Genomic DNA, 27,835 nt, shown 5'->3' with positions numbered 1-27,835 from the left:
TCAGCCCCCGGACTCCTTCCAGAGCCGCCTCCGCCTCCCGCCCTTGACGGAAGCTCCCGATTGGCTTCCGCGCCATCACGAGGTGATGTGACACCGTGGGGCGGGGCGACTGCCCGCCCCGCCTGGCGCTCGGGGCATTTACTTTGCTTGCGGATCCAGGCTGCGTGAGTTGTAGTTCGGGCTCCCACCGGCCTCTCCCCGTCGGAGAGCGGGCCACGCACCGGAGCGGTGGGCCAAAAGGTTGGGTTGGGGTGCCGGGAGGGCCTCGGGCGCTGGGCAGGGGTGCAGGGCGAGGGAGAGGGCTGGGGGCGCGAGGCAGCACCGGGGAGCCCAGGGACTTGGCCGGGCCGGACGACGAGGAGGGGGGGCGGGGAGCGGTGGCGACCGGGCATCCGCCTACGAAAGGATACCTCCCGGTCCCCGGGGGCTCGCCGGCCGGGAAGATGAGCGCGGAGCCGCAGAACGGGCCCAAAGCCGGCTGCGTGGCCCTGAATGGGGTCCCTCGGGACAGCCCCACGGCCGTCTCGGGGGCCCTGGGCAGGCTGCAGACTCAGCTGGCCCCGGAGGAGGAGACCCAGATTCGGCTGCTGCCCACGACCCCCGGGGAGGAGCCCCCAGGGGCCGAGGGCTCCCCGGCGCCCCGGACGGCGCTCTCCGCGCGGCGCTTTGCGGTGCTCCTGATCTTCAGCCTGTACTCGATGGTCAACGCCTTTCAGTGGATCCAGTACAGCATCATCAGCAACGTCTTCGAGGGCTTCTACGGCGTCTCCTCGCTGCACATCAACTGGCTGTCCATGGTGTACATGCTGGCGTACGTGCCCCTCATCTTCCCAGCCACCTGGCTGCTGGACACCAAGGGCCTGCGCCTCACCGCCCTGCTGGGCTCCGGCCTCAACTGCCTGGGCGCCTGGGTCAAGTGCGGCAGCGTGCAGCAGCACCTGTTCTGGGTCACCATGCTGGGCCAGGCCCTGTGCTCCGTGGCCCAGGTGTTCATCCTGGGCTTGCCCTCCCGCATCGCCTCGGTGTGGTTTGGGCCCAAAGAGGTGTCCACAGCTTGTTCCACCGCCGTGCTCGGCAATCAGGTAAGGTACTAGGTTGATAGATGAGAATCGGATGCTTAAAGGACCAGATAAAGTGATAGGCCATGTGAGCTAGGCATACGGATGGACCTTCCGGAGGCCTGTCTAATAAAGGGATAGGAGTCAGCCTTGGCTTAAAGGGGGAATTTTGGTCTCTTTGTAAGGAAAAGACTTTGAAAAAACAGGTTAAAGTGAGCACCTGATCACTTCGCTTTGAGAATTACCTGTAAAATAATGAACTGAAATGGCTCCTATATGCCTGGCATCATAGAAGACTTGGCAGTGCAGTAATGAATGAGACTTGGGTAGGCACTATTTTTGTCACCCCCGTCAGTGTATTTGCAAAAGAGGTATTGGATTCTGGAAAGTTTGTTCCATTTGAGTGGTCAATGTGAATAGCCCTGTTTAGTTTTATATAGTAGCAGCCTGCAGAGTGCTTGGTACATAACAAACACTTATCCATGACTGCTAAATAGATGTTCTAGAGATAAAAATCTCACAAAATTCCTGAGTCCAATGACCAATTTTTAACGGTAAGAAAATGAAGATAAATCACAGATCTTGGAACCCATTGAAGAAGGGTGGCTTACATTGCCAAGTCTCCATTAAGGTGCTTGTTAGTCTTTTCTTACACCATAGGTCCGAATTCCATTAGCATGACTAGGTAGAATGTGTGGTTTTTTTAGAATTGCAGATTGATTCTCTTATAACTTAAATTTTGCATATGGAGTTCTATACTTTATGTAAATTGTATTGAGTGTTCATTAGCTTGAGGAGAACCTAGTTAAAAATCTGTACACCAAGAACTTCACATCTCTCTGTACTACATGTAGCAATATATGTAGTTATGTAACAAAAGAATGTTACTTCTGCCCTATCTGGTTTGGCTCAGTGTGGATAGAGCGTCGGCCTGCGGCCTGAAGGGTCCTGGGTTCAATTCCAGTCATGGGCACATGCCTGGGTTGCAGGCTCAATCCCCAGTGGGGATCGTGCAGGAGGCAGCCAATCAATGATTCTCTCTCATCATCGATGTTTCTCTCTCTTCCTCTCTGAAATAAAAATATATATATTAAAAAAGACACTAATAAAAAAAAGTTACTTCCAATCCAATACTTGTTTCAAGATCACAGTAAGATTTATTTAAAATCCATAAAAAAAAGACAAACTCTACATGCTTTTTATTTATTTCCTTTCTCTAAAAGTGCAGAAGGGGTAGCTTGAACTATAGTTGTTTTGTATCCAAAATATTTTATGACCAATATTTTAGTTGTTTGCTTCTGCATGCTTGGATAGGAACTGTTTACTTAATGTATTATACATTTACATGCCCTAACCGGTTTGGCTCAGTGGAAGAGCCCCAGCCTGCGGACTGAAGGATCCCAGGTTCGATTCCGGTCAAGAGCATGTACCTTGGTTTCGGGCACAACCCCAGTAGGGGGTGTGCAGGAGGCAGCTGATCGATGTTTCTCTCTCATCGATGTTTCTAACTCTCTATCCCTCTCCCTTCCTCTCTGTAAAAAACCAATAAAGTATATATATTTTTAAAAGTATTTTACATTTATAAAATTATATTCAAGATTAAGACTTCATTGAGCATGACAAATATTATCAACTCCATAGCCATGGATTATCTATTTCATGGATAACAAATGGAAATGTCTTCTCATAGGTAGATTTCCCTCTAACCATCAGCACATCTCTGGGCCTTCTTCCTATATCTCCCTGGGTGTTCTCATCCTTCCTTGACTCCAGTAGCTCATGACCCCCATGTGTGCAACTTCAGCCTAGATTACGGAGTGATCATTTATAATAATATACAACATTATTCAGCACTCATTAAAACCTGGCACCCTATTAAGTCCTTTACTTGCATGTGTCATTTAATTTAGTAATGTAAGGTAGGAACTATGATTCTCCCCAATTTATAGATACAGAAATCGAGTCTTGAAGGGATGAAATTATTTCCTGAAAGTCACATAGCTAATTAGTGCCACCATTCACACTCACGTCTGTCGGACCCCTGAATTCTAGATTGAAATTAACCGTCTAATATTGCCAGGTCTCTAACCTGAGAGAACCTTTCAAAACATATCAAGCCATTGCCCTGCTTTGAACTTGCCAATGATTGCCCATAGTTCTTAAAATCTGAACTCTACTTTGAATTATACAACCTTACTAATATGTCTGATTTGGTTCCTTAAACAATACGAAACTTGCATTTTGCATAAGCACCTTTGCAGAAGCATTCCCTCTGCCTGGGATGTTCTTCCTGCTTAGGATGACATTATTACATCCTTATGGTCACTGAGTTCTCAGTTTAAATTCATTTTAAATATCACTCAGTGGCAATTCTTGAGAATCCCATTTAGAGTTGTCCAATCATTCTCTTATTACATAATTATACTTTAATTCTCTATGTAGTGCTTATCACTGTCTGGTATATTTATATGTTTGTATATTAACCATTCTTTATTACTCACTCCCCATCCCCACCATCAGATTGTAAGTTTCATGAAAATAGGCACGAGGTCTGAATGTACACACTTGTATCACCAGCATTTGTTACAATGCCTGGCACATTGTAGAGTCTCCGTAAAAACTGCTTGACTATATGGATAAGTTTCAGATTCATTGATACTGGCCAGCTGGATTTAGCCACTTGGATATCCCATACGACCCCACCAACCAAAATTGACTTTGCCTCCTAGCTCTTTTCTCTTCATTTCTACTGCCACTGTCTTAGCTTTGGCCTCCTGCAGCCGTCACCTAGAGAGCTTGCTAACCGACCTTTCCGTCCGCAGCTCTTGCTCTCTTCCCTCTATTCTCCACATCCATCCAGTGTGTTCTTTCTAATAGCTCTGTCTGGGCACTCCCCTGCAGCAGCTTCCATTGCCCTTCGGATAAAATTCAAACTGTCTAAGATGACTTTTTATATGCCTCTCTGGTCCCAAGATTATAGCCAGGGGTATAGCAAGGTCACCAAGAATAACTTGGAGGTTGTGGTTGCCAAGGACTCCTTTTAAAGTTTTCAAATCTGACTGAGAACTCTGACATTTAGAAGAAGAAAGAATTCAAACTATTGTGACAATGTCCGACGTTCCAGCTCAACCTCCTGCCAGTTCCTCAGCTTCACCTCTCTCCACACCCCCATCCATCCTCACATGCCTACTCTTTCTCTGCTCTCAGGGAAACTGTGTGCTCTGCTCACAGTTTCTCACAAGGTCATGCTCTCTCTTCCCTTTGTACATGATGTCCCCTTGTCTGGGAACATTTCTACTTCACTTGGCTAACTCCAGTTTCTTTTCTTTCTTTCTTTTTTAAAAAAAATATATTTTTGTTCATTTCAGAGAGGAAGGGAGAGGGAGAGAGAGAGAGAAACATCAACGACGAGGGAAATCATTGATTCACTGCCTCCTGCACGCCCCCTACTGGGGATCGAGCCTGCAACCCGAGCATGTGCCCTTGACCTGAACTGAACCTGGGACCCTTCAGTCCGCAGGCTGACGCTCTATCCACCGACCCAAACCGGCTAAGGCTAACCCCAGTTCCTTAATCAGATCTTTGCTCCTCCAGAAACTTTTCCTGAACTCCAAGTCTATATAAGGTGCTCCTCCAAAGTACTCTTTTAGCTAGGGTGACCCTCAGTTTGCCTGGGACAGTATACCTGTTGTCCAGTATAATTACTCCCGGAGTCCCTTTCACTCTGAGTAGTATTCTTGTTTGGATCATGAATTACTTGATCTTCCCAGTCTTATCACCTACCTCTCCATTATCATACTATACTTACTACTCTCTTGTAATTACCTGTTTAGTTATCTCTATCTAGCCTTTTGTAAGGGAGCAAATGAAATATTTGGTAAATGTTATCTCTGCCTCCTTTTTTTTATACTCACCTGAGGATATGTGTATTGATTTTTAAAATGAACCACTTTTGGCTCTTTTAAAAGAAAATGATTTGAGAGAGAGAGGAAGAGGGAGAGAGAAACATCAATGTAAAAGAGAAACATCAACCAGTTGCCTCCCATATGCACCCGATGAGAATCGAACCCACAACCTGAGTATGTGCTCTGACTGGGAATTGAACTGGCAACCACACCAACCAGGGCTGTTTATTGATTTGAGAGAGAGAGGAGGGGGTGGAGAGGGAGAGAAACATCCATGTGAGGGAGAAACATTGATCAGTCACCTCCCTCACCCAAAGAATCTAATATTTCCTTCCATTGAGCCTCCTTTAGTACTTTGTTTTTATTTCCCGTTCTATGATTATCATACTCAGCCTTATTTTTTCCTTACTGATGTGAAGTTCACATAACATAAAATAAACCATTTTAACGTGAGCAGCTTAGTGGCGTCTGATGCATTCACAATGTTGCACAATCATCACCTCTGTCTAGTTCCAAAACATTCTCATCCATCCTCAAATAGCCAATACCTACTTCACAGTCACTCTCATTTCCCCATTCCTTTTGCCCCTAGCATCCACTAATGTGCTTTTTCTCTCTGTGTTGATCTATTCTAGATACTTCACATAAAGTGAAGTCATACCATACGTGACCTTCTGTGCCTGGCTTCTTTCACTTAGCCTATTTTCAAAGTTCATCCATGTTTTTAGCATGTATCAGCACTTCATTTTATGGCTGAATATTTCATTGTATGGATATACCACATTTTGGTTTATCCATTCATCCACTGATGGGCATTTATTTGTGTTGTTTCTACCTTTTGGCTATTGTGACTAGGGTTGCTATATTATTCATATACAATAGTCAATATTTGTTTGAAAACCTGGCTAAATAGCTAGGAATGGAATTGCTAGGTCACACGGTAATTCTATGTCTCACTTGTTAAGGAACTGCCAAACTTTTCCACAGTGACCACTTCATTTTACAACCCCACTAGCAGTGTACAGAGTTCCATTTTTTCCACATCTTGCCAACATTTCTTATTTTCCCACTTATTTTCTATTTTAGTGGATATGAAGTAGTATCTCATTGTGGCTTTGCTGTGCAATTCCCTAAGGCAGTGATGGCGAACCTTTTGAGCTCGGCGTGCCAGCATTTTGAAAAACCCTAACTTAACTCTGGTGCCGTGTCACATATAGAAATTTTTTGATCTTTGCAGCCATAGTAAAACAAAGACTTATATTTTTGATATTTATTTTATATATTTAAATGCCATTTAACCAAAAAAAAAAAATCAACCAAAAAAATGAGTTCGCGTGTCACCTCTGACACGCCTGTCATAGGTTCGCCATCACTGCCCTAATGACTAATGATATTGAGCATTTTTTTTTCACGTGCATATTGCACATTTGTGTAGCTTCTTTAGAGAAATGTCTATTCAAGTCCTTTGCCCACTTTTGAATTGTGATGTTTGTCTTTTTGTTGTCGAGTCATAAGAGTTCTCTATATATTCTGGATAGTAGACCCTTATCAAATATATAATTTACAGATATTTTTTCCCATCCCATAGGTTGTCTTTTCTCAATCTTATTTTGCATATTCTTATTCCCTTTTTTATTGTAAGCATCAAACTTTTGAGCAGCATTATTTAGGTTACAGGAGCTCAGTGAATGCTTGTTGATAGGGAAGAGATCTGTCAGCAATTCCTCTTTAACAGTACCATTGTAAAAGACATTAGAACGTGGTGCTTTAGAGTTCACAGAAGCACCTCACATACACTAGCTGTCCTCTTTGTGTTGTATTAATTGGCAGTACGTACTTCTTTCTCTTCTGAGATAGCTGTTAACAGGACTGTTTATTTTACAGCTTGGAACTGCAGTTGGCTTTTTGCTACCACCAGTGTTGGTGCCCAACACAGTGAACAACACAGATCTTTTGGCTTATAATATCAGTACCATGTTTTATGGAACATCAGCTGTCGCCACACTTTTATTTATTTTAACAATAATTGGTAAGTGAATTATTTTCCCTAGAGCTTAAGTAGATAAATGCATGACAAACGTACGAAAAGAAAAATAACCAACCCTAAACGTTGTTATTACTATCGCAAATGCCATTTGCTTGTTTCATTCTTGGCGTAACGCTGTCTTGCTCAGGTAACGAGTGTTACAGCTCTAGGGCTATGTATGGTCCATCTATTTTAATACTGTAAAGGGTTTGAAGACTAATTCATCTCACTTGCCTCCCTACTAACTTTTCTTTCCTGATAACTGTTGGTTCTCAAACATTAACTGCCTCCTCCTTGCATATTCCTCTACATCTTCCGCATCTTCCGCTAACCTAGCCAGGGACAAGTTCTTGTCAATGCTTTGATATGATGCAGAAAGGCTACAATCTTCCTTTTAATGATAAGTCCTTCTGAGGATCCTCAATGTAATAATTGATTGGATCTGAAAATGTTGACCAGTGAATGACCCTGGGCAGTGGCAAGCTGTTCAGCAGAATTTCAAACTGTGGCAACTATCTACTTGTTAGGCCACGCCAGCACAGTTCTGCTGCCACCCTCCGCCACTGAGTCCTCTCGCCGGGGCCTGTGTCTTGAAGCAGTCAGTCAAAGTCAGCTGCAAGCAGCCATCATCAGTTTGGAAGAAGGTTTGGGAAGGTCTGCTTTTTAAAGTTTATTTTTAATGGGAAACAAGTTTGATTTCAGGGAAAGGGCTAGGTAAGGTTTATTTAAGTAACATACCTGCTAACCTAACTATAATACTGCCCTTTAGGCGCTCAGTATATCTTAATGTGAGAGGAAGGGCACTTTAAAGATAAAAGGCCATCTTTTAATCATTAAAATTTACAATTAAATTGGGGTTTTTCATTTATATATTAATTTTTACCATGGCTCTCATAGTAACGAAAAATTCAAGTTTTATGATCTCCAAATATGAAATCCTCAATGTTCAATGAAAGGTATGCTGAAGACGATAGAATGTTTTGATAGAGACTGCCTTCATAGATGAACCTCAGGTATAGGAAGCTCGGCCATATATTTAATTTCCCTTAAGTAATGAACAAAATATTTTCTTGGTAGCATAAGGAATATTCTGACATATTCAGTCTACTTATGGTTGGTTTTGGTGTTTCAGTTAGTGAGTGGCATATTTGTTGTGTGCAGACTACTGAAAAAGGACAAATTATCCCTGTACTATTTTAGCAGTTTAACAAGGTTTTAAAATAAATCTATATATCTTTAATATATATATATTTTATTGTCTAAAGTTTTACTTATGTCTCAAAGAAATCTATATTTTTAAAAAGCAAACTCTTAAGTATATTTTTCTGATAGCCATATTTGATTTGCTAGATGAAATATAGTTCATATGCATTTTGCATTCATGAGTCTTCTATTAGCAACAGGGATTATTACAATATAAAATTCTCTTTCCTTCGATTGCTTATGAATCTTCACATAAATTCTGGTTTTCCTTTTCTTTATTGTTTTCAAATTGTATCTTTGGAAGAAGTGAGAGTAATAGATTGTATATGAGATATCTATAGATATGAAGTTACATATGTACACATATGTGCTTAAACATATATAACAAGATGCTACAAATATAAGATTTTTATCTGTTAAGGGAGAAGGCCAAAAAAATATAACAACCCCACAATAATCAGTGTGACCATGGGCATATCACCCTGTGCTATTTGAGAATTTAAGAGAGAGCTATTTATGTACATAATTACTTATTTATGTACTCATAGTTTATAGTAGACAGTGAAAATAGAAATGGGGGTGGGAGAATGTAAAACATGGACTGGAAATGGAATAGGAAAAAAAGGGCTTACTGTCAAGTTTTGCTTGGTGACCAGTCTTATGATATCAAGCCTAGTGTAAAAGCAAAACTATACACAGTTGTGATGTGAATGTCTTAGGTTGAAAATTGTGACATTTAAATTAAAATTTTAATTTGAATAAATTAAATATGTATCCAAATATTTGCTGTTGAGGAAAATTTGGGTTATTTAAAAAGTCCTTAATTACTCAAAGGTCCTAAGTTACTAAGAGACAATCCTACTTTCTTCTAAATTCTACCCATAAATACTTTGGAAGCACAGCCTAAATTATTTTATAATTAATGTTTTTAGCAACGTGACATAACTAAATTGGTCTTTAGCAGTCTTCCTAAAATACTGTCTTGAGGGTTCATGCCATGTAACTCTTTTACCCTCCCTCACAGAGCTTGAGTATAATCCATCTGGCGTTTCTAAATTAACCCAAGCCCTACACTAAATTTACACTACTACCCCCTTCTTATTGGGAGAACTCTATTACGGCCTCTAACATTTGATTGCTTGATATGTATCAAACATGCACACTATATGCTTATCTCATTTAATTAATTGTTTTATTGGCACAAGTTTTTGGTGGAGAAAAGAGAAGGGGGTAAGAAGGCAGTTGTTTTTCAGTTTCAAAAGATAAGGAAAAAGCCATCTTTCATCCTCTGAAAATGCAGTACAGAGTCACAGACCAATGGTTTTTTGTTCCTTTTTCTTTCCTTCATATAGACATAAACCCAACGTTATTATATCGTGTAGCTGGTAGATACACGCCTGATTTTGTTCCAGAGGGCAACTGACTGCCTGAAATGAAAAGATCACATTTCTATTCAGAAAATAAATCTAGTGGATTTAAAGACTATAAAGAATCGTTTTTATTTTGCATTTGAGTTCAGATCTGAGCCATTTAGACTCATTTTACCATAGTAAATAAAAAACGAAGAAAATTAAGATTCAGTAAATATTCATGACTACCTTGTAAGCATTTTTGCACTCTGAAACTTTGCTTTACAACTGTGTGAGTTCTGTATGACCAATATTAATAAAAAAGATATTTCCTATCTTAACTAGGACCCTTTCAGGAAAGGACAACAGACTTCCTCAACAGTGCAAGGAGCAGATAGGGTGAAAGGAAGAGGAGAAATGGCAGCAACTTAAACATTTATGTCTACCAGTCCTCCAATGTAAGGATATTACAACGTAAATATGTATGAGATATGTCTCCTCTTGAATTAGTTGTGAGACCTGTAAAACTAGAAGTCTATTTTAGTTATATCATAGTTAATCATGTTTTGGTGAGTAAAGAACTTTAAGTTTTTAATTTTTAGCAGCAAACAGGAGAATTAAAGAATTGCAGTATTACATGGAAGCTTTAAGGATCATTTCTTTTGCAGTGATTTTCCCAGCTGGCTGGGTATTGATAGCATTTGGAGAATTTTTTTTTTAATTTAAGTTCTTTATTGTTTAAAATATTACATAAATCTCCTTTTCCCCCCATTGACCTCTCCCCAGGCACCCTCAACCCCCAAAGAGTTTTGTATTTAATACAGATTCACAGGTTCTGTTCTGGAGGTTCTGATTCATTGAGTCTTGGATAGTCTCATAAAATCTGTATTATTTTAAGTTTTCTACGTGATTATGATTGACAGGCAGGTCCATCAGATCTAGCCCACTTTTAAAAAATATATATATTTTATTGATTTTTTACAGAGAGGAGGGAAATGATAGAGAGTTAGAAACATTAATGAGGGAGAAACATCGATCAGCTGCCTCCTGCACACTCCCCGCTGGGGATGTGCCCGCAACCAAGGTACATGCCCTTGACCGGAATCGAACCTGGGACTCTTCAGTCCACAGGCTGACGCTCTATCCACTGAGCCAAACCGGTTAGGGCGATCTAGCCCACTTTTAAACAACAAGGCAGGCCTTCATTGTTGGAAGAAATAGCCACTATTAAAAAAGAGAGCGAGAAAGAAGTTCTGGTCTTTTAGAAAATATTACTTTTTTTCTAATCTTTACTCTCTTTCATTGATTCTAAAATGTATACTTTTATCAAGAAATCTCTGAAATCAAAATGCTTTTAATAATTAATGGCATCTAAGATGAATAAGTTCCACATTATGCCCATACTTAACAATACCATATTGTGAACTTAAAATTTGTTACGAGGGTATATTTCGTGTTGCGTTCTTTTCACAATTAAAAAAAAAATCGCTGGCCTATAACATTGGTGCCAACTGAGACATGATTATGTGAAAACCTTCTATTGATACCTAGCAAGATCATTGCATGCCAGCATCAGACCATCTTAGATTTCAATGAAATACAGTATTTTCCACTTTATTTTGGTTTAAATTTTTGAGTCAGTACTAAGACTAGATTTTGATTTCTGATGTACCAGATTTTAGCGATAGTGGAAGAAATAGCCAATATCTAGCCAAACCCTACAGAAATCTCTCCCTAGCTATCTGTTGCAGGAAGTTAGTAGATCCTTCCCTGCCCAGCAAAAGGGCAGTCTCTTTTGAGACTGTGAAATCTGTCCCTAACTCCATAGAAATGGGCGGTGCTATGACTTATAGAATCAGAAACCATTACACTTTTCTGTCTCTCAGCTCTACCCCTAGATTGCCCATATGTAGCTAGAGTGAGTCAGCAAGCAGTACCCCTGAATCCACCTGGACCTTTTCAGTTCTAGAGGTGGGATTGGATAGATGATAACACTTATGCCAGTTTTCAGAAGAAATAGTTACTAACTCAAGACAGTCCTCTAGAAGTTCAATAATATATTGGCTTGCTCCTACCTGATGTTACCTCTAACTACAAATTGAACTAAAGTTAGAAATAGAATTGTTGAACACTCAATAAAGATTACTCTTGCTTAACTAAAACTGGAATAACCAGCGGGCAAATTTGTAATGTATTGCTAATGGTTTTACAGTTTTGAATGGGCCAAAATCTCTGAGTTTTAGTCAGTTTCAATGCCAAACTAGTCATCACTTAGAAGTCAGTGAAAAATGAAAAGCCTTACTCTTGTACTTTCACTGCCTCTTTGAATGTAAACTGAATTTAGTCACCTCACTAAGGAAGATGCATTTATTTCATGGCCTTTTCATGTACGTTTCCAGCATTCAAAGAAAAACCTCGCTATCCACCAAGTCGGGCTCAAGCAGCCATTCAAGACAGTCCCCCTACAGAGTACTCCTATAAGAACTCAATAATCAACCTGTTTAAAAACATGCCTTTTGTCCTGCTATTGATCACATATGGTAAGTGGTTTCCTTTTTTCTTCTTTGATGTCTCTATAAACCTTTGAGCATTGTAGATTCTTTCCATTTAATCTAGTGGTTTGAGCTTTCATTAGTGCAGTAGGGTTGTTAACTCTATAAAAGTAATGATAGTATAGTCATAAATTTAAATGAAAAAAGCAAAAACTTTAGGGTGGATTTTCTTACATGTTTTTAAAATAAATGAATAAACCTTGAGTAGAGGAGCAGTGCCTTCTTTTGTGAGTTCCATGGGTACTTTAGATGCTTTCTGAACTACAGTTAGGACTGCTGTAACCATGTGGGAAATGGCATCAACATTGTCTTGTTTGGCCCTGTGCAGACTAGAGTCTATCCTGACTCCTCCATCACAACTAGACATTAAGGAGGTCACCTTGACCAGTTATAACTTAAAGGAAATTCTCACCCTCCCAGATCTTTCCAGATGGCTGACAGATACTCATCTTAACTCTGACTTTAACTGCAGTTTATTCTTTGTTTCTTATATTAGCACAGTTATATTCACCACCAACACCTCTTATATCTGTCTTACTTGCCTTCAGAAATCATTCACTTCTATTTACATTATTGGGGGAGTACACACCCTAGTATATAATTGTTTTACAGGTTATAACAAATTATGCCCTGACCTAAACTCTTACCCTTTTATCAGAATTAATTCCTTCTTCTTTTATTTCTTTCTTTTTTTTTTTAATCTAATAAATTCCGGAATCTAAAACTTCTAACTAGGAAGTAGAGTGGTTCATTTTATTTCACCAGATATCAGATATCAACAGTAGTGCCATAGATGCTGTGTGAGCTAGGAAGAAGCATGATACAGATATGATTTCTGTTCTGAAATAATTATAATCCAATGGGAAAATAATAGAAACATCTGAAAAGTAAACAACAGTGTAAGAGATGTTTATCAAAAGGTAATAAGTTGTACAGCAAGTGCATGCTAAAGGCACGTGCTTCCATGAATTTGCTCTATTATCTCTTAGAGCAAATTCATTTCTTTAGCCTGTCACTTAAGGTGGCTTCTTTCCTATGCCCTTTTATCATTCGCCGTTTCCCAATACAAAATTCTCTTTCAGCCAAATTTATAACCAACCTCCTGTCACAGACATATACAATCACACACACAAGTATGCCTCCACATGCTTATATACTGTTCATTCTAGTCTCTGTGACTTTGTGCCATTATTTCTTGTACCTGAAATGTGCAAGCAGTTCTACAACAGCTAGCTTAACAGTTATCTCACTGTTGTTCATTTTATTTCACCAGTAATTATCAGATATCAACAGTAGTGCCATAGATGCTGTGTGAGCTAGGAAGAAGCATGATACAGATATGATTTCTGTTCTAAAATAATTATAATCCAATGGGAAGATAATAGAAACATCTGAAAAGTAAACAACAGTGTAAGAGATGTTTATCAAAAGGTAATAAGTTGTACAGCAAGTGCATGCTAAAGGCACGTGCTTCCATGATTACTAAAGCAGAAAATGGGAAATGTCACCTTTGCTCACATTTAAAATCTATGGCCATGCCACTAAGTGCCTGGGAAGAGAAAATCTGGAATAGTTGTCAAGAGCTCTAATGACTAGAACATTATGCAGATATAAAAATGTGATGTTTGGCCCTAACCGGTTTGGCTCAGTGAATAGAGCGTTGGCCTGTGGACTGAAGGGTCCCAGGTTTGATTCTGGTCAAGGGCATGTGCCTTGGTTGCGGGCACATCCCCAGTGGGGGGTGTGCAGGAGGCAGCTGATCAATGTTTCTCTCTCATCGATGTTTCTGGCTGTCTATCCCTCTCCCTTCCTCTGTAAAAAAAAAAAATCAATAAAATATACTTTAAAAAAAAATGTGATGTTTGGCAGAAGAGAAGCTATATAGTAAATTGCCCTGAGATCACTGATTACCCATACAGGAAAAGCAGAGTAAAATTAGGTCTCTACGTCATACCATACACAAAAATGAATTGTAATAAATTAAAGACAAAGGGTAAACATCAGAAATTTAATGTTTTAGAAGGAAATATAGGAAACCACATTAGTACTCTTAAAAGAATTTCTTAATGCAAAAAGTACAAACTTGAAAGAAAAAGATTGATAAAGATGATTGTATCAAAATAATGGTCTTTTCTAAAAAGCATCAGTAAAATGTGAAAAGACATAGATTCTGAGAAAAGTGCCTGCAATGTATATAACCGACAGAGGCTTAGTACCTACAATATAAAAGTAACTCTATTGATCAACAAGAAAAGAGCTAGCAATCCAAGGAAACTGGAAAGCATTTATGTGTTTGTATGTGTGTAGTGCTCATATGTATGCTCAACCTTACTAATAGCCAAGGAAATGCCAGTCAAAACCAGAGCAAAGTATTCCGGTAATATTGCTCAAATTGCCTCTCCCTATAATTTTTTAAAAATTTAGTGAAAACAGGTTTGGCAAGAATGTGGAGTAAAGGAATTCTGCTGATAGTGTAAACTGATGCAACCATTTCAAAGAGCAATTTGGCCTTATCCAGAAAGTAGTCCTACTCCGAGGTATATACTTAGAGAAACCCTTATGCATAAGAACAAACACAGAATAATCATTACAATATTGTATTAGTGAAAAACTGGAAAACATTTCCCTATCATAATCTCTAGTAAGTTAGGTGTTAATTGATCTGTGTTTGTTGACAGGATAAGAGATACATAAATTGCAGTGTATCCACACACGGACTATTACACAGCAGAGAAAGCAAATGAACAGAACTAAAAATATCAGCACTGATAAATATCAAAACCATAATATTGAGAGATGAGAACAACTTGCAATGGATACAAATAATATATTATTTATATAAAGTTTAAATACACACAAAATTCTAATTGTAGTTTATGAATACACATAAATAGCTAAAATAATTATAACATCTAAAATGATAAATCCCAAGATCAGGATCAGGGTTATCTCTGAGAAATAATAAGAGAAAAGGGTAAGATTTTAGCTAAGGTCTAAAAGTTGAATCTGAAGCAAAAGATGGTCAAGTGTTAATGTTCAACAAAGCTGGGTGAAGAGTAAGAGTGTTTGTCAAATTATTCTCTGTACTGTTTTGTATGCTTGAAGTAAAGAGAAAGAGAGAAATAATAATAAAGAGAAAGAGAGAAATAATAACCTTAAGTTTCAACCAGGTTAAGAGACTTACCTAAAGCCACACATTATGTGCAAGGAAACACCAGGATTCAAACCTAGTCGTATGCTTCCTGATAACCAGCTGTTTTATTTCTCTCTTTTAAAGTATTCTTTAATTAATATTGTCTTACTAATTGCCTTGTCAGTCTTGATGCAGGGGTAAGATCTCTGAAGCAGGGATTGTGCCTTATGCTTTAACATTCATTAGCTCAAGTACACTGTGGGTGCTCAGTAAGCAATCTGTTGCTTCATTGCCATATACATTGTTTTGCGTGGGGCTATGATTCATGGTCAGTATATCAGAATCTAAATAGTGATAAATGGTGTAATGACAGAATTTTCCTGTCATATTCTCTAGTAAGTTAGGTGTTCATTGATCAGCTCACATCCTGAAATGGCAAGAGTTCTTAATTTTCTCTGTCAACTGAGAAATATATTGTATTTTCACAATTGCCACAGAGAACTCCATAGCACTTTATGAACTGGTAATGGTACATTTATTTATAGCTTTCTGCTTATTATTATAGGTATCATGACTGGAGCATTTTATTCAGTCTCAACATTATTAAATCAAATGATACTGACGTATTATAAGGTAAGCTTCTGCCGATATTGTGTTGCATGCTTGGCCAAGGATTTTCCGTTAGCAGTAGAATTGCTGTTTGCATGATTATAAGAGTAACGGTTTATGACCTTGTTGCTGTAAAAGATTTATATTTGTTTCAATTGAGAATACATTTTTTAAAATATATTTTTTATTGATTTCAGAGAGGAAGGGAGAGGGAGAGAGAGATAGAAACATCAATGATGAGAGAGAATCATTGATCAGCTGCCTCCTGCACACCCCCTACTGGGAATCGAGCCCACAACCCGGGCATGTGCCCTTGACTGGAATCAAACCTGGGCCCCTTCAGTCCACAGGCAGACTAACCACTGAGCCAAACCAGTTAGGGCGCAATTGAGAATACGTTTAATCTAATTTATAAAACACACGAAATGAAAAGCAGAAAGTTGTTATTGCTTTGACAATGCCTACCTTTTTAAAATTACTATTCTTTTTTAAAGAAATAGTGTGACTGGTTATATGGAAAAAGACAAAAAACATTTTAAGGGAAACCAACACAAATACGAAGAAGTAAATATCAAGCCCTGACCTCTCTTTGCTTCTGAAAGGAGAAAGCAGTTGTAATATGTAAAAGCTGTCAGATTAACCTCTTTTTGAGGCATCGGTGACTTACTTAGGAAGTCTAACAAAAAATCACTGTACTTCTAATTATGGAGGATCAAGAAAATTCCCCTTTTTGATTTCTCCATATTTTAGGGTTTTTTTCTGGTTTGAAAATAGAATGTCCTTTATAATGTGCTTTACCTTCCCACACTCCCATCCTAAAATACAGACCAAATCTTCCTATTATGTGGTATGCTTAATTCTATCTGATTATTTCCATTGACTATGTGAAGGTATGGGAATGTGAAGGATGCATTAGAATTAGAAGTGTCTGATTAACTTCTTATGAAAATTCTTTTAAGGGAGAAGAGGAGAATGCTGGGAGGATTGGGCTAACACTGGTGATCGCTGGAATGGTGGGCTCCATTCTCTGTGGCTTATGGCTGGATTATACCAAAACATACAAGTAAGCGAAGGTAGATAGATGTATGGTGTTCATTTGGTTTTAAAGAAAACTTTGCTTTTTAGTTTAAAAAAATAAAAAAAAAGTGTTATTACTACAAGACTTGGGATTCTAGGCACTCCTGGGTTCCCTTCGCTTCTGAATGTTTCTGTAGTTTACATATTGTCCAACTTTGTGGGTCATATTTATTTAAAGTTTGAGAACTTGGATACATTATGAACTGTTCTCCTCCAATAATACTCATGCATACCACATCTTTAAAAAAGTCCTTTCTGAGAAACACTTAACTCTGACAGAAGTTTTATGCTGCTTTTTTCTCATGTTGTGAGCTTAAAAACAAGCAAAATGTTGTTGTTTCCTATCAGAAAATTATTATTATTGAGCATAAGGATTTTTTTGGTAAAAAAGTTTGACTACAGTGTCCCCAGCTATAGCACCACTTAACTATAATATAATACACAATATGAAAACACTATATTAATTGTACATCTATATGGAATCGGCAAAATGATAATACAAAAGGAAAAGCGAGTAATACCAACTGGGAGACTGAGAAAGGGGTTTCAGAGGCAGCATTTTTTGTTCTGAGCCTTAAAGAAATAGCTACAGTTTTTAACAGGCAGAAACTTTCCATTTGCTTGGGAGGAATACATGGATGAATGAATGAAGGAAAGTGAGGTGAATAAGTGAAATAAATAAAATATGGAACTGTGTCCTGTCTACCTTCAAGGCCCAAAATATGTTTAATACCATTATCTAACCCAGTGGTTCCCAACCTTTTTTTGGCCATGTCCCACCTAAGCATCTCTAAATCCTGATGCCCCCCTGTGACATAATTTTTATTATTCAAAAAGTGAACTCCTATTCACAAGGAGGAAGCCTAAAAGGCCATTAACTTGGTCTAAACAAGCTTCCAAAGAACATGGCATCCGTGAAAGAGAAAAATAAAAGAACGAACGGAGAGTTAAAAAAAAATAATATGAAGTGATATAAAAAAAGCAAATAAAGTTTCAAAACATATAATGGAGAACTGAAATGCATAAATATGTCACAATATATATTTATATTCTGTATATGAGGCCCCCACAACCATAAGAAATGCAAAAAATTCAGTTAATAACTCATTCTCACATTGCCCCCCTTAAAAATCAAATTGCCCCCCTGTGGGGCATGTGCCCCACCTTGGGAACCATTGATCTAACCCCTTTCAAATTATCTCTGATCTTGAATTCTCCAAGATAGTTCTCCCATAATTTAAGATAGTACTTGCTACAGCTTCATTATTATGAAATGGTAGCTAGAGTGAAACCCATTAAATTTATAAATGAAGGGATCTTACGTAAGGGATTAAACTTAATAATTTTTGGTCCATTATATAATTTAAAAACTTGATAGGCATAGCAATGTGTTCTCTGTTGCCCTGGCTGTCTTCTCAGGTTAGCTAGGAATTGTAGCAAACAATATATAGTCCCTGTCCTTAAGACACTTGTGGCCTAAATGGGGAAAACAAGTCAGTCACATAAAAAAGATTAAATAATAATAATACAGACTAAAATAGATGTCATAAGTCCAATAGACATCAAGTACCAATTATTTGGATAGTAAAATGATAAGAAGTTTAGAAGAAAGAAACAATGTTGTAAGCTTCAATGGTTAGGAAAGGCATTTTGGAAGAGGTAGAATTTAACCCAAGTCTTGAAATATGGATAGGGAACCATCCCATATGGAGACATAAAAATGATGTTATCCATATGAATATTCCTTCCTGTACTAGCATTAGATGTGGTGTGGGTTTTGTTGTCTGCTGTTGTTGAAATTTAAGCTTTGAAGTCCATGCTTGGGTGGAAATATTTTCCATAGATAAGGGAAACCTAATCTTGAAAACCAAAGTATTTATTACTGTGTGGACAGAGCAATGGCTAACCACACGATGATTATGGGCTTCGGATATAATACTAACAATTTTGTTTTGTTTTGTTTTAGACAGACTACTCTGGTAGTTTACATTTTGTCTTTTTTGGGAATGGTTATATTTACTTTCACACTGGACCTTGAATACATTATCATCGTGTTTGTTACTGGAGGGGTGCTTGGGTAAGTATCAAAAGGTGATTAGGAGGAATAATAGCATGCTGTTATGATTCTGAAATATTACTACTGTGGGTTTTATTTTATATTAAATGTATTCTTATTGATTTGAGAGAGAGAGGAAGGAAGAGGGGGAGAGAGAGAAAACCATCCATCGGTTGCCTCCTGCAGGTGCCCTGACCTGGGATCAAAATTGCAACCTTGGTGTGTGCCCTGATCGGGAATCGAAGTGGTGACCTTTCGGTGCACAGGACGACGCTCAACCAACTGGGCCACAGCGTCTAGGGCTACTGTGGTTTTTTAATTTTTAAAGTTCATCCAAGGGTTCTTTAACATTTTAAACTTTAAAAGATTCATCCTGTGCACATACATGTGTAATACTTCAGAAATATAAAAAATAGTTTTAAATTGGATTTTTTTTGGTATTTGTAGGTGAAAGTGGATATGCCTTACTTAGTCCAAGTAGCTTTATTTTTCTCAGAAAAATATTAGACATTGTTTTGCTTCTCAGTTCTTGTGATCTTGGGGGTCAATGGATGCACAATAAAAGTGCCTTACTTTCACATACCAACTTCAAGACATTCCCTTATCTGATCATTCGAATGGGCCTGAGAGGTAGAATGACTGCCTCTGTGCGACATTGCCCTTCTGCTAATCCTGTAATTCTGGATGCATTCTCCTAGTTTCTTCATGACTGGTTACCTCCCCTTGGGCTTTGAGTTTGCTGTGGAAATCACGTACCCTGAATCTGAAGGTACTTCATCCGGTCTTCTCAATGCTGCTGCACAGGTAAGCCTCTGACTTCCCTTCCGCCTGAGATGACTGGGTTTCCGAATATTCCGGCGGATGATGACTTTGACCCTAGTTTTTGTTTTTAAAATTCCACTTTTTAATGATTCTAGAAGTCAAATCAAGTGAGTAAAAGCGTTAAGAAAATTCTGGGGAGAACGTTGTACTTATTTTTCAAAAGCAAATTTGATGAAAATAATTACTTTATTTTAGATTTTTGGAATTCTGTTCACCCTGGCTCAAGGAAAGCTCACATCAGACTATGATCCGAGGGCAGGAAACATATTCCTCTGCGCTTGGATGTTTGTAGGCATCATTTTCACAGGTAAATCAGGCTATTTTTCTGGCAAAAGTACTTGTATCAGATTGTCCTTATGTTTAATTTTCACGAATACTGATTCTGACTGGCTTGGCAGAACTCAAGACAAAAATGAGATAGAAAGCAGGCCATAATTTGTTTTCTTCCAATGATATGAAGCTGTTAATTTATCTTTCAGGTTTCAAATTCAATACAATCACTCTGCACAGAAAACAAAACTGTTGCAACAAGAGTCAGTAGACAAGCGACTTCACCTTTCAAATCCTCCTTTCCTCGTTTATGCAATAGGGCATTTAAAAGCCTGCCTTCGAGGGTTGTTATGAGGATCAGTGGAGGTGTCTGGCACCTAGGACAAGCCTAATCATGTTAGCTATTACTACAATGTGGTGGTGGTGTAAGAAGTCAGATGGTGGCGATAGAAACAGCATCTGGCATGGTTAGCCAGTTCTTACGCTTCTTGGGTGTAATCAGAAGAGCCCTAGCAGGATAGTGGGTAGTGCCCCACCTCCAGAGAAAGAGCGTGATAAAGAACTTGGATCCATGCTTTGTCCAGACATACACTGTAAAATTGGATTCAGAAGCAACGCGTGTCCAAGTAGTGCTCTCTGGTCCATACTGGCTTCTACTGTTATTTCACTTGCTCATTTCTTTCTGCCGCCCTTACCAACACGAGAGACAGAATCTATCCGGAAGATGGGAAGCAAGGCTTCCTTCTTATGTTTATTGAATACCTGATCGTTCTTTTTGAAATCCCCAACATGAAATCTTACCAGTAGTTACTGCCTTAACTACTGATCTGTCATAAATAATTCCATGTTGACTCTTAATTTCCAGGGAAAGTAACATATGTCTATCAAATAGTGTTATTATTATTTTTTAATATATTTTTATTAATTTCAGAGAGGAAAGGAGAGGGAGAGAAACATCAATGATGAGAGATCAATCATCGATCGGCTGCCCCCTACTGGGGATCAAGCCCGCAACCCAGGCATGTGCCCCTGACTGGAATCGAACTGGGACTCCTCAGTCCGCAGGCCCACGTTTTATCCACTGAGCCAAACCGCCTAGGGCGTTATTGTATTTTTTTAAAATATATTTTTGTTCATTTCAGAGAGAGGACAGGAGAGGGAGAGAGAGAAACATCAGTGATGAGAGAGAATCATTGATAGGCTGCCTCCTGTACACCTGCTACTGGGGATCGAGCCTGAAACCCTGCACCAGGAATCAAACAGTGATTTCCTGGTTCATAGGTCAATGTTCAACCACTGAGCAACACTGTCTGTGCTGTTATTGTTGAACTTTTGAAAAAGGGAGCTGTTTTGAACTCTGTTTTCACATTATTTTTATAATCAGATTCATAAATGTCAATTCAAACAAATCAAGTCTAGAAAATTGATTAAGTGAAAAAAGAACTTTGAAAATGTTTTACATTGATGCTTCTCCCATCTAAAAATGCTAAGTAACTTCTCTCACATGTTGACTATTTTACTAGAGGGAGTGTGATGGATTCACTTGTATAGACAGGAAAGAGGGCTGGGAAGTCCTGAGGTGTGAAGAAGGTGGTATCTTTTCTTTTTACATTTCTTCCCCTGGAATTGCTGGGAGTTCTTGCTTTGACATAGGAATTAGCATTTGAATGCAGTTCCTGTAAAGCACGTTATTTGTCCACAGCCCATCTGCATCCATTGAAAAAAGTGGGTGATAATGCCATTCATAGTGTTTGTAAATTCTACAGTTAGTATTAATGATAAAATACACATTTTCTCCATATTAAAAAAATGAGTAGCCTCTTTGATTTGGCAAATTGTATAACATTGTAGAGCTGATCAGTCAATGACAATCATGGCTGCAATTTAAAGCTTAGTGTTTTAATATCTAAACTGCTTTTAAATATGATCTCATTGCACAACATCACCAGTTTCTTCAAAGTCATTTACATGTGTCCAATTAGCTCAGCATAAATATCTGAATTTCTAAACTGTTGGTATCAGCAATGGAGCAGAAGTATAAGGGAGAATGTGGATTTCAAAGGATGCCTTAGACTAACTTTTATGACACCAATTTTACTTTATTTTATGACTGACTAGAGTAGTGAACTACCCACCAGCTTTTATCTCCTTTGCTTATTTCACACTCTCCTTGAGCGGTTAGTCTAAGTGGATTAACTACCACTTACACTAGTAACTCCAAATCTGTGTCTCCAGACCCCGATCTCTTTTACATCCAATCATAGATTTATCTTCAGACCTGGATGTTCTGTGGGCATCTCAGCCTGTCCAGGACTGAACTTACCATCTTCTCATCACACATATTCCTCTTGTATTTTTAGTTTCAATGACTAGGACCACCATCTATTCATTCAGTTGCCCAAACGAGAAAACTTAAGTCACTCACTTTTTTTCTTCCTGTCCTCCCTATGTTTTTTATATTCTTTGTAGGTGTGTTATTGAGCATTTAATGACTCTTTTTACCTGCTTTATGTCCATTTTTCATATTCTATCAAAGCAACAAGTCTTACGCTTCTCTTCTCAAATATCTCTGAAACTTGTCCCTTTATCTCCATTTCTCACATATGCATGCTTCACCATGCCTCTCTCAGCAGGATTAAAACCTCTTAACTGACCTTCCTGTCTCTAATCTTGTTGCCAATAATGATCCTCCTTGCAACTGCCAGACTGAGCTCCTTGAGTTATCAGTCCCAAAGTTTGTGCGTGTCCCCGAAGCTTCAAAAGGCCAATATTAAAAATTTCAGAGCTTGGAGTAAGGAAAAGTTCATTTGATCAAGAAGGCACCACCAGCTTGAGAAAATGAGGGTGCCGTAGACATTCCTCAAATCCATCTTAAGAGAGCCCAGAATTCAGGCTTCTTTTATGTCAAGGGAAAAATAAGTGAGGAAAGGAGGGAGGGCAAGATGTGATTGAGGACTCCAGATATCTGGGTGCCAACAGGGATCCAGGGAAGAGGGTAAATCTCTAAATCTCTTTGTTCCTGGTCCACTGATGTTGACCCCTACTAGTCTGAGCCTGCTCTTGAGGCTCCTGCAAATCTTTGATAAACAGTCATAATTTTGTACATACTTTCCTACCTCCTCTGAGAGGCACCCCCTGGCAAGGGCTATTCTTTCAACATCTCAAGCCTCAAGCAGCATTCCTCTAATGATTAGCATATCTACAGCAGGAGCTATGTGCCTGAAAGCCTTGGGGAAAATGCAGGCTAGAATTAAGATAGAGTCAGAGAGACTGATAGAGCGTTTCACTCTATTACACCCCTGATAACATCCTCCCCTCTCAGATGCAGTGTAAACTCTTTACACGGTGTCCACAATACCTACCAACCCAGCCTCATATCCTGCCATCTCCCTCAATGATCCCTGGCTACCTCTAGTGCCAAGAATAGGCCTCTTCCTGTCCCAATAGCTTTGCATATGCTGTAATCTGCCCGCCCAGAATGCCTTCCTCTGTCCTCTCATATGTTTGACAAGTTCCTACTCATTGTTCAAGTTTCAATTCAAATGTGTCTCTGGCAAGCCTTCCCTGATTTCCTTTGCCTAACATAGGCATCTCCCCCCACCCCGCCTCCACCTCCATGCTCCCATGACACCTTATACAACCCTGAATTGCTGCAGTTCATTATATACTGCCAACGTGTCAATATCTCCCTACATGGGAAGGTGCTTTAGGGAAAGAACTGCACTGTTCATCTTTGTATCCTTGTTTCCTGGCATCTTGTATTTCCTCACTAATGAATGACTTGCTAATTAAGTCAATGGCTTAGAGAGGTACTATTACTTTTTCAGACCACAAGGATGCTGTTGAATATTATGGCACCATGGTGGGCTAAATTTGACAAGATCAAAAAAGACTTTGCACTACTTAGAGAAAGTACAATGCTACTTACTCTGCGGTAACTGTTGGCGCTTCTGTTTCAGCATTAATCAAGTCTGATCTGAGAAGACACAATATAAACACAGGAATTACAAACGGCGATATTAAAGCTGTAAGTAATAAATACTTCTATGATTATAGTATTGAGAAATGTGTGCATGGAAGAAGTGTGAAGCCAATCTATTCCTCAGCTCTTTCTTTGTCCCTGAGCCGATTGCTGATCTCGCATAATGCATGTGCCAGATGTTATAAACTTTCTCATCTTCTGATTCTTTCCACAGGTGCCAGTTGATAGTCCCACAGATGAAGAATCAAAAACTGTTATGATGTCCAAGCAGTCAGAACCAGCAATTTGAGCTGAAAGGAAAAGTTAGTATCATGTGATATTTGAGCTGTAAGGCTTGGTTCATAGGTTATGAGGAATGGACACTTACTTGAAAATTACTGTATGGCTCCTACATGCAGTCACTGTTTTGCTTAATTGTTAACTGAAGCAATATTTTGCTTACATCCTTTTAACACTACCATTATCTAACGAGTGTCCCATTTTTAGTCTTCTGTCATCTATCTCAAAGTAAGCTTCTTGATATTTATTTTTCAAAAGTCAATGTTTTTTTTTGTGGAAAGTGGAAGCTTACATGGCTTTCTAAAATGATCGTGTAGAGGTCTAATCCCTTTAAGTCACAGAAGAGGACGTGCAATTTATACGTAAAAATACCCGATAGGACCAAGTGTCCTATTGGCTCCCTTTCCAGCTGTCGAACCGCCTGAGTGTGAGTACAGTGTAGCGACAGGACACTTCAGTCCACCGAAGGGCAGTGCTGGGATGCTACTTCCAGACAACTGCTACGGTTTCCCGTTTCTTACATTCTTGTTACAAAGCGCTTTGTAACAGGTACTGACATTGACCATAAAACCATTCAGTGTACAGACTGAACCCACCCACGACTTGGGTCTTATGTTCTAGTTCAGCTCAGGAGACAGACACAGGCTCAGCATCTTGACTTCTCTGCTCTGCCTTCTTATCATGGGAGAAATGGTAACCTATATTTTTTCACTCCGGTTTGAAATAGAAACGTTTTGTACCCACTGGCTTTTTTACTCGCTCTTTTTTTTTTTTCAATATATACCTTTCTAGTAAGAAAATGTCATCATATGTGTAACTGGCTTTTTCATGATTTCTTGTATCACATCGTATACTTTTGCCTTGAAGATCCCTACGATAAGGAAATCTGTGCTCAGCCTGGGTGGTCCGATTTAGAGGAGACCGCTTAAAAAATGCTGTCTAGCCCTGGCCTGGTGTGGCTCGGTTGGTTGGAGCATTGCCTCATGCGCTGAAAGGTGGTGAGTTCAATTCCCAGTGAGGGCTACTCAGGTTTCAGTTCGATCCCCAGTTGGGGTGAGTACGGGAAGCAACTGATCCATGTTTCTCTCTCTCTCCCCTTCCTCTCTAAAATCGATAAAAAGGGCATGTCCTCAGGTGAGGATATTAAAAAATGCTATCTATGCTAATTCTCCAGTGTCATTTTTTAAAAATATATTTTATTGATTTTTTTACAGAGAGGAAGGGAGTTAGAAACGTCAATGAGAGAGAACCATTGATCAGCTGCCTCCTGCACACCTCCTACTGGGGATGTGCCCGAAACCAAGGTACATGCCCTTGACCGAATCGAACCTGGGACCTTTCAGTCCACAGGCCGACACTCTATCCACTGAGCCAAACCAGTTAGGGCTCCAGTATCATTTAAAAATTTTTTTTTTATTTTTATTGATTTTAGAGAGGGAAGGAGAGAGAGAGAGAAACATCAATGATGAGAGCAATGATGAGAGAGAATCATTGATCGGCTGCCTCCTGCACGCTCCCTTATTGGGGATTAAGCCTGAAACTCGGGCATGTGCCCTTGATGGGAATCGAACCTGGGACCCTTCCATTCACAGGCCAATGCTGTAGCCAAACAGGTAGGGCTCTCCAGTGTCATTTTTTATGACTATTCTCCTTTGAGAAATACGGTACCCAGGCATGTGCTGCCTCGGTTTGTCAAGAGAGGGGGTCTTGTCTTCACCACTCTACAGTCTCCATACTGTAGGAACAGTCGGCGCTTTCACACGCTCAGGGGAAGCAGCATAGGACCAAATGTGTTTCCACAGTGCCTACCTCCGCGTTTTGTTTACAGTGAGAATTTAGATGTTGTTCACATCCTGACTCTCTAAACTGATAAGGGAATATCCTCCTCAGAGTAATGACATTTAACAGCCGTGATATTTATATTATGTCCACACAAACAAGAAAAGCCAACCCGCTGTACCCTTGATACCCTTGAAGTGAATTAGCAGCTCTGATCTGAGCATCACGTATGCATCGCTTTATCCTGGAACGATAACATCGTCTGTAATCAACCGATTATGTAGAATCTTACCCAGAGGCTGTGTCACCAGAACAACTCGGCTGGGAGCCAGGAACTCCAGGTCCTGGATCTGTTTCTAGCTGTCCCTTCATCCATATAATGAATGTATTCAATTTGATCTCAAAGAGCTTTTAAAAAGTCATCATGGGGTGGACCAAATCATGGTACCACAGGAACTTAACTAAAATATAGCTGAGACATTCCCTGGGCAATTGGATAAACAACTATGGTTGTTACTTTGTGGATACGGGGATTTAAAATCTGTCTTTAGCCTTTTTATTCAGTTGGTGAGAGCTCTGGCAGAATATGCTGACTCGTTAACTTCCTTAGCTATTTACATGAAGATTTCATGGCCCCAAATATATTCTAAGGTCCCTCCTCTGAGTGATTGTTGTGGTTTATTTGTTTGTTTGTTTTTTAAATATATTTTTATTGATTTCAGAGAGGAAGGGAGAGGGAGAGAGAGGGATAGAAACATCAATGATGAGAGAGAATCATTGATCGACTGCCTCCTGCACGACCCCCAATGGGGACCCAGCCTGCAACCGGGGCACATCCCTTGACTGGAATCAAACCCGGGACCCCTCAGTCCACCGGCTGATGCTCTATCCACTGAGCCAAATCAGCTAGCGCGGTTGTTTTTTATTTTTAAACTATCAATGTTATTTGAAATAATCATGTACTTGTTGAGTTCCTGAAATTACAAATAAAAATTGGAATACTTTATTTCTGAAAAGCATATACTAGTACATGTCATATCTATTTTTCCTTGTTGATTAATAAAAGAATGAAATATATGAGAAAATACAAAATGAATTGATAATTTTCTGTCACTTAGTTAAAGTTATCTGTAACATGTCAAACAAGAATATCATATAATTCTGTATCATATCTGGGAAATGGAGTTGGGTAACCAACACGTGTGTAAATTTTTAATCAAATGATTTGAGAAAGAAATCAGATGCTTTCCATAGCTGTTGCATTTATAACTGTCGCAAATACAGCTTTTGCCCTCTATGAATGTGGGAAAATGTCTTTAAAACTCTGTTTATGTGTAAATCAGAGTATTTTTGGGAGAATCCCTGTCTGTCTTAAGTCATTTTTCATGTTCTGATTTACTTGCTCTTTGTAATACTTATCTGTATGCTTGTTCTTCAGTATTTCAGACTGGAAATAAATTTATTTTTTTAATGTTAATTTTGTATGGCTTTTTTTTTTAAGATCAGATACTTAAGTACCCAAGGGGAGTGGAAAGAGATGATAAGATTTCAGAATGGGCGGGGGAGGGAGCGAGGTGGTTTGTGGAGCTAAGTCAGTGTAGCATGGGGGGCTTATTCCGCTCCTTTCTTTGATGCCTGTCCCCTCCTGGGCAGATTGGCTGCCCGCAGTGAGCCACCCTGGGACACTACACCTAAGCTTCAGACTTCTCTTGACCTTTTTCTCCTGGTAGCATGT

At 39.2% G+C, this 27,835-nt stretch overlaps 1 protein-coding gene across 1 annotated transcript; it reads left to right on the top strand.

The window, feature by feature from the left end:
• The first annotated feature begins 344 nt into the window (after nucleotides 1–344).
• Nucleotides 345–27,577, top strand: FLVCR1 (FLVCR choline and heme transporter 1). The gene is made up of 10 exons (XM_070396024.1): nucleotides 345–1,082; nucleotides 6,848–6,992; nucleotides 11,941–12,081; nucleotides 15,792–15,859; nucleotides 16,795–16,898; nucleotides 18,879–18,989; nucleotides 19,667–19,772; nucleotides 19,986–20,097; nucleotides 24,020–24,087; nucleotides 24,257–27,577. The coding sequence occupies exons 1-10, from the start codon at nucleotides 444–446 to the stop codon at nucleotides 24,329–24,331; spliced, it is 1,569 nt and encodes a 522-aa protein (XP_070252125.1). The 5' UTR covers nucleotides 345–443; the 3' UTR covers nucleotides 24,332–27,577.
• The last annotated feature ends 258 nt before the right edge of the window (nucleotides 27,578–27,835 follow it).

Source organism: Myotis yumanensis, unplaced genomic scaffold (assembly GCF_028538775.1).
Source record: "Myotis yumanensis isolate MYYU_CA2020_CCGP unplaced genomic scaffold, mMyoYum1.0.hap1 SCAF_17, whole genome shotgun sequence".
Lineage (NCBI taxonomy): Eukaryota > Metazoa > Chordata > Mammalia > Chiroptera > Vespertilionidae > Myotis > Myotis yumanensis.
Note: the sequence above shows the minus strand (reverse complement) of the source record. Positions and strands in the feature narration are given on the sequence as shown.